The 12,312-nt window shown below is 37.1% G+C and overlaps 1 protein-coding gene across 1 annotated transcript in view; it reads left to right on the top strand.

Annotated features, from left to right (window-relative positions):
- The window catches only part of ANTXR1 (ANTXR cell adhesion molecule 1), a 243,865-nt gene that overhangs the window by 87,409 nt on the left and 144,144 nt on the right, over positions 1–12,312 (top strand). The window contains exon 10 of the mRNA XM_030877432.2: positions 1,925–2,023. Within this exon, the coding sequence (XP_030733292.1) occupies positions 1,925–2,023 (99 nt within the window). The remainder of the gene's footprint in view (positions 1–1,924; positions 2,024–12,312) is intronic.

Raw genomic sequence — 12,312 nt, 5'->3', positions numbered from 1 at the left:
AATCCTTAATACTCATAGGACTATGGTCCTGAAAAACCATCGTTAAGTTCTGAACCTTAATATAGTTCAAAACTACGGCAGTGAATGCTGGTGGGTACAAGTCCAAGTTTTGCTGCTTACCAGTTACAGATTGCATGATCTTGGGCAAGTCATTTACAACGTCAGAAATCTCCATTTCCTTACAGGGAAGGTCGTTGATATCTCTAAACCGCATTCTGTTCTAACTTGTTTCTCCTTGTGGCACACTTAGTGCCTCCGGCTTCTTTTACTTCGGTTTTGGTTTCCTGCTTCCCAGCTGGGCCAGCTCCATTTTTCCGCAAAATGGACAAACCTGTCTAAAGTAAAAATAAAATAAGCTTTTTAAAAGATCACAATGTCAATCTCTAAATGAGTCATATGTCACAAGACATTTTAGCATAACAGTAAAGAACATGATGACTGAGTCCTAAGGCATTTGATACTCGCCAGACCTGGATTCCGGTTCTGATTCTGACAGCTACCAGCCATGTGATCTTGGACAAGTTACTTAACCTCACTACGCTTGGTTTTCTCATTTGTACCTCCCTGTGGTGAGGTTTAAGTGACATCAGACATATACAACGCTTTGCACAGGGCCTGGCACACGAAGAGGGAGCAATTGATATCAGTTATTATTCTCTTGGCAAACATGATGTCTAAATTAGTTTCCCCAGAATGAAGGTAACATAGATTCATGACGTTTATTAAAGTTTGGAAGAGTCCCATATGCTAGTCTTTTAATTCCATTCATCCTCCAGTGAAAATCTCCATCTGGGTAGCAATTTACACTTCCAGATCAACTTTCACCAATACTGCGTTTTAACCTCTAACTTTTAGTCTTTTTCTTTTTTATATGCCACACAGCATTACCCCAAGCCCCAATTTTTACACACAAAAAGATGACAAAGATCAAAGAAAATGGAGTATTGGCTATTAGTTACCATCAAACTTAAGCAAATATTCCTAAACATTTAATGAATTAATTAGCTGGTTTTTTTCTCTTAGTAAGACTAGTATAGAGGATCATTATTTTTGCTTTATCAATATTTTATTAACGTGTTAACTCAACATGAATTATGCCAACATGAAATTCACATGCAGGGCTAGAGACCCGCAGAGATATATCATCTCCCCTACTTTGAGAGAAGAGAGTTCTAAGTGCACTAAGGGCCAATGTCAGTTCAAACGGGCGATGCTTGCTGACCCCTAAGCAAGATTTCGATCCCCTGCTGAGTACAATTATTCCTGCGTAACACTAGGTGCTCCTACTGTGTGCCCTGCAGAGACAGCAGAGCTGAAGCTTCATCAAACAATTTCTAAACGTAAAGGAAGGTTTTCTAGTTGTGGAAGAAAAGACAAAAGAACAACACCAGACAGTACATAATCACATGCTACACTATTTGGGACAGACTGTGAATGCCCACAGGTAGTGGTTTTCAAAAACGCTAGGCACCTGTAGTCCTAAATAAATCCTTTCCTCGGCATCCAATATGTAAAAGAGACACAAGAGGATTGACGAAGTGGAGAGTCCCTCCCCCGTGGCCTTCTGGTGGCAGAGATCACAGGTTTTAAAACTGCCAGGACTTGAGAGATGGGTAAGGTTTGCAGGACACAGGTGGGGGGTGGGGGAGGCATTCCAGCTAGGAGGAAGAGTAAAGGCAAAGGCAAGGTGGAAATTCAAAGTAAGAAGTTCTGTGCCATCCTGGTGAACAACTAGTGAGAAGGTAGTGAATAGGTGGCAAAAGGCTCCCACACGTATGCTTCTGTTTCCCAGCCTGAACTGATTTTTTTAATATCTTAAGCCTGGTGAAATAGTTAACAGACTCCCTAAACCAGGGCAGATGGGAAACTTAAGGTTAACGGTGTGCAGTCCATGAAGGTGTCGTGTCATTATTCTTTGTTTCAGAATCATTTCAAGTAGTTGTCAGAGGTAACGGCTTCCGACACGCCCGCAACGTGGACAGGGTCCTCTGCAGCTTCAAGATCAACGAGTCAGTGACGCTCAGTAAGTTCTCGTGGAGTTTGGGGGTTTCTACCACCTGCTTCGCCTGCTTCGGGGAAGGGCTCCCCAGCTCCATCTTCTAGTGAGGCCACACACAGGAAACTACAGAGAAGGGTCTTCCCTGCTAGAAAGGCCACCAGCGAGGGCATAGCTAGCCACTGCGGCGCCCTTGCTCCCATCAGGAGAGGCGGCAGGCACTTGTTTTCCAGTCCACCAGCATTTGTACCAAGTTCAAAACTCTCAGCCGTCAGTGCAGGCCCTGGCTGCTTAGGGCTTACGAAGCTTGATGTTCCTTAACAAGGTATTCGGGACTCTCAAGCACAAGAGGGAAAAATAAATGGTCTAAATGTATTAATTCTGAGTAAACTAAAAGCCAAACTGTGCGACTTGCATGTGTAGATTCTGGAAGTTTGTTCAATCTGGATGATTCTTGCTTTGGAGTCGCCAAAAAGTTCTCATCAGGGTGAATACCTGACCTGAAATACAGGCATATGGAAGTAAAACTAAGTGCATTTCATGGGAAAAAAATGACTTGTCATAACATTGGCACTTTCGCAAGACATTTGTAGCAGGCAAGTTCTTAATTTAAAGACGTGTGTGATTCAGATTGCTGTCCAGGGAAGATGGGGAGACAGATGATGGAAAGACAAATGCCAGGAGCCCTGGTTATTATTTACATCTGGCATTCAGCACACAGATAATTATTGGTTCAGTATCTGCAGCGATAAACAGTAATAACATACTGTATTTTCTGTAGTGCTATGACATTTTAAATACCACACATCTTTTTGCCACAACTGCCCTGGGAGGTAGAAAGAGCAAAGAGGAAGGAAAGGATACTCAAGCTTATTGACTAACCATTCACGCTAGTTTGGTCCTCCTGATAGCGTTACGGAGTAGGTACTATACTGTTTTTAAAACGGAAGACTTGAAGGGTATGCCTTTTCCCCTCTATAGCATCTTGAAACCCACTTCAATATTTAAACAGAGGTATGCAATGGCATCTCTACAAACATCTGGGATTCCTGAATTTGGAATAATTCCAAAGATTTGAAACAGTCAGTTATTTTTTCTTGATACTTGGAAATGCCTTCACGTATCCAAAAAGTCCATGCTGTTTGAAAACATCTTGAAGTATCCCCAAGAAGTCACGGTGTGAAAGTTGGACGTGCACCCTCTAGAGTCCTTCCTTTTTTTCCCCTTTAATTTGTGATGTCATCCAAGTCCGCCTTCCCTCTCTCCTTAACCAGAATCTTAAATCTAAGATCAGAAACTCCTGAGGGTTAAACTCAAAAGACACCAACACCTTCCAAAGAAGGCTTCCCAGACAAGCAAGGCTTTGGACCCAACCCCTCTCTGGACATGAATGGACATGGGGTGTAGCGTTGCCATTCCTTGAAAGGTTACGCAGAGATGCTATATGAAGATAACAAAAAAATGCAAATTTACGATGGATTCGTAGAGGGACATATTGAATGCATATCTTCCAGCTTCTCCATGCAATTTTATTTCTTGGGAAACTAGCTTCTCTTCCTTTCCTAATACAAACTTGCAAACACCCGCACGGGCTCTCCACCTGATTCATAATCAAAAATGAATAAAGGCCTTTGGGGTAGGGATTTAGCTTAAACCACAAACCTAATTGTGCCTCCAGCTGACAGTTTGGAGAAAAGAAAGGCAGTGACTCAACCACATTATATGCTGCAAGTAACACTCCTGAACTCAAACAAATAGTTATTAAAAATATTCTAGCTAAGGGGAAAATATTGGAATTTGAAAAAAAATTGTCATTCATTTATTAATTCATCTGTTCTTTTACATTCAATAAATAATATGAACAAGAAACTGTGGAGGACAGAAAAGATAAATAAATTTTAAAATGCAACATATTCAATTCTACATTTTTCTACCAACCATATGAATGTAAGTATCTCATTGAGTTGTCCCCATAAAATAAAATAAATTTAGATTCTTTTACTTTTCCCATTCTCCTTTCCCACTTCTACATCCAAGTTTTAAATTATCTGTTTTAATTTTTATAGTATATATTTCCTCTTTCAAGATTTTTTCCTAAATACTGCATTACATTTTATAACAAAAAAAGAGAATAGAAGTGCCCTTATCAACCATAATAAGACTCATTGCAGGCCGGATAATGAAGCTATGGCTGTTACGATATAAGCCTTGGAGTCTTCAACAAATAAAGTATTATTTGTAGCAGATTATATAAAGAAAAACAGTTAAATAAAAAATAACAAATTGAGGTCTTCCCTGGTGGCGCAGTTGTTGAGAGTCTGCCTGCCGATGCAGGGGATGCAGGTTTGTGCCCCAGTCTGGGAAGATCCCACATGCCGCGGAGCGGCTGGGCCCGTGAGCCATGGCCGCTGAGCCTGCGCGTCCAGAGCCTGTGCTCTGCAACGGGAGAGGCCACAACAGTGAGAGACCCGCGTACTGCAAAAAATAAATAAATAACAAATTGAAAAAACTATGAACACCCTTTAACATTATTGCACTAAGACACAAATAAAACACCAACATATTAATACCAAAATGTTGAAGTTGTTTAAATATATTCTTAGATGATAAATATAACCAGAAAATTAAAAGCATAGGTTAATACCTATGTCTCTCCTGCTTTCCTTGCCTTTGCTTAAAAAGAAAGTAAACAAATCAACCACTTAGGAATCTAAAACAATTTCTGGACTTGTTTCTGGTCAATATAATAGATCCAAAGTTCTGCATAAAATATGATTTTAAAAGTTGTGACATGTGGCCTTGCTCAAGGGAATGAGGAGGAAACCCCCAGGCACAGGAGACAAAAAGGGAATACAAAATCTAAGCAGAAAGCAAAGCTCTGGGCGCTCTGGGCCTGAGGGGCCTTCAGGCTGTGATCTTGCTACTGATGTAGATACAGGGCACCAGCAAGACAAGCAGGCAAAAGCAGAACCCCCTGTAGAAATCAGGCTCTGAGGGCTGTACTAGACATTGAATGGGGACAGGGAAAGCTGCTCAGTGATTCAAGGAAGCAGGCAGGGGAATAAAGGTAAGATGCTTTACCAGCCGCATAATACAGAAGCACCAAGTCAGGAAACTAACTCCAAAATATGTCCGTGGCCATCCAGATCCCTGTGGCCCTGGCAGAGGCAGTATACATCCAGTCCAACCTACACCACTCCTGAAGCCATAACCCCCTCTGAAGATGGGCTCACTGCACCAAATGATAAATCATACGACAAGAGATGAAAGAAAACGGAGAGCAAGCAAGAAGACTAAAGAGCAATTTGAAAGAGGATGTAAAATAAACACATTTAAAGTGTCTGAAAACAAGAAAACAAGTCAAATAAACAGTCAACACCTTACACCTAAAGGGACTAGAAAAATAAGAACAAACAAAACCCAAAGTTACTAGAAGGAAAAATAAAGATCAGAGTGTAAATAAAACAGAGAATTAAAAAACAGTAGAAAAGATCAATGAAAGTAAGAGCTGTTTCTTTGAGAAGATTGACAAAATTGATAAACCTTTAGCCAAAGTCATCAAGAAAAAAAGAGAGAGGATCCAAATAAATAAAATCAGAAATTAAAGAGAAGTTACAACCGACACCAGAGAAAAACAAAGGATCATAAGAGATTACCACTGGGTTGGCCATAAAGTGTCTTCGGTTTTTCTAAGAAAAAATAAAAGACACATTTTTCATTTTCACCAAGAATTTTATTGAACAACTTTATTCACCATTTTGTTCCACTACCTTCTGCCATTTTTCAGGCAACTTCATAATTCCATCTTCCCAAAACTTTTTATCTTTTTAAGCAAAGAACTGGTCCCGTTGCCTTTTACAGTCTTCCAGGGAATTGACATTTTTTCTATTAAGAGAATTTTTTAAAGACTGAAATAAATGGAAATCTGAAGGTGCAATGTCTGGTGAATACAGCAGATGAATGAGAACTTCCCAGCCAACCTGTAACAGTTTTTGCCTGGTCATCAAAGAAACATGCGGTCCTGTGTTATCCTGATGGAAGATTGTGCGTTTTCTTTTGACTAATTCTGGACACTTTTCGTCGAGTGCCACTTTCAGTTGGTCTAATTGAGAGCAGTACTTGTTGGAATTAATCATTTGGTTTTCTGGAAGGAGCTCATAATAGAGGACTCCTTTCCAATGCCACCATATATACAACATCACCTTTTTTGGATGAAGACCAGCCTTTGGTGTGGTTGGTGGTGGTTTATTTCACTTGCCCCACGATCTCTTCCATTCCACATTGTATCCACTTTTCAACACCCATCACAATTTGTTTTTAAAATGGAATGTTTTAATTACGTTTCAATAGAGAATCGCATGTGGAAATATGGTAAAGAAGGTTTTTCTCCACTTAACTTATGTGGGACACAAACACCAAAGTGATTAACATAAATAACCAAGCTGATGCAAATGATTTTCAACCCTTGATCTGGGTATTTTGAGTATGTCGGCTATCTCCCACGTAATATAACATTGATTGTTCTCAATTATTGTTTCAATTTGATCACTATCAACTTCAACTGGTCTACCCAACTGTGGAGCATCGTCCAGTGAGAAATCCCCAGCATGAGACTTCGCAAACCACTTTTGACACGTTCGATCAGTCACAGCACCTTCTCCATGTGCTGCACAAATCTTTTTTTGTGTTTCAGTTGCATTTTTACCTTTCTTGAAATAATAAAGCATAATATGCCCAAAATGTTGCTTTTTTTCTTCCATCTTCAATATTCAAATGGCTACACAAAAATTCACCAATTTTGATAGTCTTTTTTTAAATGCACGCTGATATGACTGCCGTCACATACAATCTAACAAAACTGTTTTGAATGAAGTTAAAGACAACTAAGTGCTACTAGAGACATCTTACGGAAATAATCAAACAAACCTTTTGGCCCACCCAATACAAACAATTATATGATAATAAAATGGACAACCTAGAAGAAATGGATAAATTCCTAGAAATGTGCAATCTCCCAAGACTGAATCAGGAAGAAATAGAAAATATGAACAGGCTAATAATGACCAGTAATGAAATTCAATCGTTACTTTAAAAAACTTTCAACAAATGAAAGTCTAGGACCAGACAATTTCACAGGGAAATTCTACCAAACTTCGAAGAAGAGTTAACATCTATCCTTATCAAACTGTTCCAAAAACAAAAAAAATGAAGAGGAATTCTCCTGAACTCATTCTACAAAGCCAACATCATTCTAATAACAAAACCAGACAAAGATACCACAAAAATAATTACAGGTCAATATCACTGATGAACATAAATGCAAAAATCCTCAACAAAATATTAGCAAACTGAATTGAACAATACGTTAAAGGATCATACACCATGATCAAGTACGATTTATCCCAGGAACACAAGGATGGTTCTGTATCCACAAATCAATCAACATAATACACCACATTAACAAACTGAAGAATAAAAACCATATAATTTCAATAGATTCAGAAAAAGCTTTTGACAAAACCCAACATACTTTTATGGTAAAAACTCTCCAGAAAATGGGCATAGAAGGAACATACCTCAACATAATAAAGGCCATGTATGCCAAACCCATAGGCAACATCATAATCAATGATGAAAAGCTGAAAGCATTTCCTGTAAGATCAGGAACAAGACAAGGATCCCACTCTTGCCACTTTTATTCAACATGGAATTGGAAGTCGTAGCCACAACACTCAGAAAAGAAAAAGAAATAAAAGGAATCCAAATTGGAAAGGAAGAAGTAAAACTGTCACTGTTTGCACATGATATGGTTCCATACATAGAAAATTCTAGAGACACTACCAAAAACCATTTGAACTGAAATGAGTTCAGTAAGGTGGTAGAATACAAAAGTAATATACAGAAATATGTTGCATTTCTAAATACTAATTATTAACTATCAGAAAGAGAAATTAAGAAAACAATCACGTTTACAATTGTATCAAAAAGAATAAAATACCTAGGAATAAATCTGATCAAAGAGGAAAAAGATTTGTATTCTGAAAGCTGTAAGAGATTGATGAAATAAATTCAAGCTGACAAAACAAATGGAAAGATATTTGGTGCTTATGGATTGGAAGAATCAATATTGTTAAAATGACTATACTACCCAAGGCAATCTACAGATTCAGTGCAATCCCCATCAAAATGCCAGTGGCATTTATCACAGAACTAGAACAAATAACTCTAAAATTTGTATGGAAACCCAAAAGACCCCAAATAGCCAAAGCAATCTTGAGAAAGAAGAACAAAGCTAGAGTTGTCACACTCCTTGATTTCAAGCTATACTACAAAGTTACTGTAATCAAAACAATATGGTACTGGCATGAAAACAAACACATAGATCAATGGACCAGAATAGAGAGCCTAGAAATAAATCCATGCTTATATGGTCAATTAATCTACAACAAAGCAAGCAAGAATATACAATGAGAAAAGACAGCCTCTTCGATAAGTGGTATTTGGAAAACTGTACTACTGTATGCAATAGGATCAATGTGGACTACTTTCTTATACTATATGCAAAAGTAAACTCAAAAATGGATTAAAGGCTTAAATGTAAGGTCTGAAACCATAAAACTAGAAGGAAACATAGGCAGTACTCTCTTTGACGTCTGTCTTAGCAATATTTGTTTGGATCTGTCTCATCACACAAGGGAAACAAAAGCAAAAATAAACAAATACACCAACCTAAAAGCTCTTACACAGCAAAGGAAACTATCAGCAAAAGGAAAGGCCACCTACTGAATGGGAGAAGATATTTGTAAACTATATATCTGATAAGGGATTAATATTCAAAATATATGAAGAGCTCATACAACTCAACATCAAAAACAATAAACATCCCAATTGAAAAATGGGCAGAGAATCTAAATAGACATATTTCCAAACAAGACATACAGATGGCCAACAGGCACATGAAAAGATGCTGAACATCACTAATCATCAGAGGAAAGCAAATCAAAACCACAAGGAGTTACTACCTCACACCTGTCAGAATGGCTATCATCAAAAGATAAAGTGCTGGCAAGGATGTGGAGAAAAGGGGACCCTTGTACATTGTTGGTGGGAATGTAAATTGGTGTAGCCACTGTGGAAGACAGTATGGAGGTTCCTCAAAAACTTAAAAATAGAACTGCTATATGATCTAGCAATTTCACTTCTGAGTATTTACCTGAAGAAAACATTAATTTGAAGAGATATATGCATGCCAATGTTCATTGCAGCATTATTTATAGCCAAGATGTAGAAGCAACAAACAACCAAAACAAAATGAAAACTGATTTCTAGATGCAGAGAAAATAATGGGTGGTTGCCAGAGAGGAGGGAGGTTGGGGGGTGGGGGTGAAATAAGTGAAGGGAGTTAAGAAATACAAACCTCCAGTTATAAAATAAATAAGCCACAGGGATTTAATATACAGCAGAAGGAATATGATTAATAATATTGTAATGACTTTGTGTGGGGACAGATGGATACTAGATTTATCACGGTGCTCATTTCATAGTGTATGAAAATGTCAAATTACTGTGTAGTACACCTGAAACATAATATTGTACATCAACTAATTTCAATTAAAAAATGCAATAAAGTGTGTGAAGAAATCAAACAGACCAAAGGGGAAGAACATTCAACAAAGGCACATTTGCAGAGAACCTAGTGTAAATTTTAGAGCTGAAGAAGTTCATTCACTGAAATACAACTTAATGGATAGACTAAGGAGTGTGATTAGACACAGATGAAGATGAAATGCATGAACTGGAAGAGAGAGATGAGAAAATCATACCCCTCAACTAAAGCACCAGACCCAGATTTTTTTCATCTAAGTTTTACCAGACTTTAAGGGACAGATGACTCATATCTGATACATACTCTTCCAGAGAAAAGAAATAGAGAAAAAGGGTTTTAATTCATTTTATGAAAATTATATAATCTTGATTTTTTTAAAAAACTGGACAAGACACTAGTAGTAGAAAATATTTGAAATCAGTTTCTTTGATGACAAACATAAATAAAATATTGGTAAACAAAATCCAGCAATGTATTTAAAAAGGACCAGGATAAGTAAGATAATTTTAGAGAATGAGGGGGAATTTGCCTCTCACGTAGCAAAATTTTTTGATGCCAAGAAGACATTAAAGTTCATTATCCATTCCAAATTTTTAAAATATATACTTTTAGAAAACTAGGAGTAGGTTAAGACTTCTTTAACATAATAAAAAAATACATACAGATATTTAAATTCAAAACTCAACATCATTTTATGGTAAATCACTAAATAGAGATATTAACTTTACAGTTAGGAAGAAAAAAAGCAGGACAACTCGTTTCACCATTATTATTTAACATTAATCTGGAAGTTTTAGCAGTGCTGTCCAATAGAACTTTCTGTGATAATGAAAATGTTCTAAAATGTAGCCAATATGGTAGCCACAAGCCACATGTGGCTTACTGGGGACTTGAAGAGTGACTAGTGCAGTTGAGGAACTGAATTTTTAAATTCATTTAATTTTAATTAACTTGAATGTCAATAGCCACCTGTGGATAGTGACTACTGTATTAGACAGTGCTATGGGTATTACAGTAATGCAAGAAAACTAATGAGAGATGTAAGTACAGGAAACGGGAGCCAAACGTTATTACTTTAAAAGGATGGTTGTGTCGTCCTGCAAAACTAAAAGAGAATCAACAGACTACTACACTAATAAGAAGGTTATTAAACTGGATGATTTCAAAATAAATAGCTCCCTTATAATAATCAATAGCTTTGCCAGGATCTAGCAATGACCAAACATCACAGAAAAAATACAGCAGCAACATATAAGATCTGGTAAGAACTAATTTAACGAAATTTGTAGAGACATATAGGAAGAAAATTACACAACTCTGTGAGGGAAATGAAGAAAATGTAAGTCAATACAGAGGCAGTATAGACTCATGGCATAGAACGTACACTGGAACCACCCAGGAAAAGAACCCTGTTTCTGTCTGAAAGCTTTGTGACCGTGGCAAGTTACAGTATTTAACATCTCCAAGCCTCAATTTCTCTATCTGTAAAATGAGTATGGCAATAATAACACCTCTGTGGTGGACTGTTATGATGTTTCAGTGTGAGAATTAGAGCTCAGAACGGGGCCAAGCATGCAGTAAGCAGTCGATCAATGTTGGCTGCTAATATTAATTTATTATTATCATTATCACTATTATTCAATGGAGCGGCAATTGAGGATTGCAAAGATACCGGTTGTCTTCAAATTAATATTTACTTTTGCTACAATCCCAATGAAAAGTCCAATGGGACTTTTGAAGTTAACAAAATAATTCTAAAGTGCATACATGGAAGAATAAACATTTAAGAATAGCCAAGAAAAATGTGGAAACTTGCCCTAGCCGATTTTAAGATGTATAAAAAAGCTGCAGTAATTTAAACAGTGTATGACTGGTGCCACAAAAGGCAAACCAAACAGAACAGGAAAAACGAAGTCCATAAAAAGAACCAAGCACTTCTGTGAATTTAGTATAAAATAAAATGACCTTTCTTATCGGTGGGAAAAGAGTGGATTATTCAAAAATGGTATTGAGACAACTGGCTAGCCTCTTAGAAAAATGATTCAGTTCAATTTTTAATCTCACACCTTACATCTAAACAAATTCCAGATGAAAAATTTAAATGTGAACATGAAACTATAGAAGTTTTAGAAGAAAACAAATATAAATATTTACATAATTTTCCAGTGGGGAAAGACTTTTTAAGCATAACTGAAAGAAGATACCATGAAGGAAAATTTGAATGGTTTGAGTACATATTTTTTAATTCTTTAAACCTCCCCCCCTCCAAAAAATCTAAAGGGAAACAGAAAACATGCTAAATTATTTGTAAGACATAGAACAAACAAAGGATCAATAACTTTAATATGTAGACAGCTCTTAAAATCAGTAGAAAATGTGAGCACGTCCATGGGTAAAAGATATGAAAAGGAAATTTACAAGAAAAATAATGGCAAATAAGCATGTGGGAAATGCTCACTGTAATCAAAGAAACACAAATTAAAATAATCTATCAAACTGGCAAAGATTAACAAAAAATACAATTCCCAATATTGGCAAAGATATAGAGTAAGAAGTGTTTTCATTCATCATTGGTGAGAGAGACCATTGAATCTTTTGGAATTTTTTTTTTTTTTTTGGCTGCGTGGTTCCCCAACCAGGGATTGAACCCAAACCGCCCAACCCCTCCGCTGCCGCCGGCAGTGAAAGCCTGAAATCCTAACCACTAGAC

This window comes from Globicephala melas, chromosome 12 (genome assembly GCF_963455315.2).
Source record: "Globicephala melas chromosome 12, mGloMel1.2, whole genome shotgun sequence".
Lineage (NCBI taxonomy): Eukaryota > Metazoa > Chordata > Mammalia > Artiodactyla > Delphinidae > Globicephala > Globicephala melas.
This window is presented reverse-complemented; position numbering and strand designations above follow the sequence as displayed.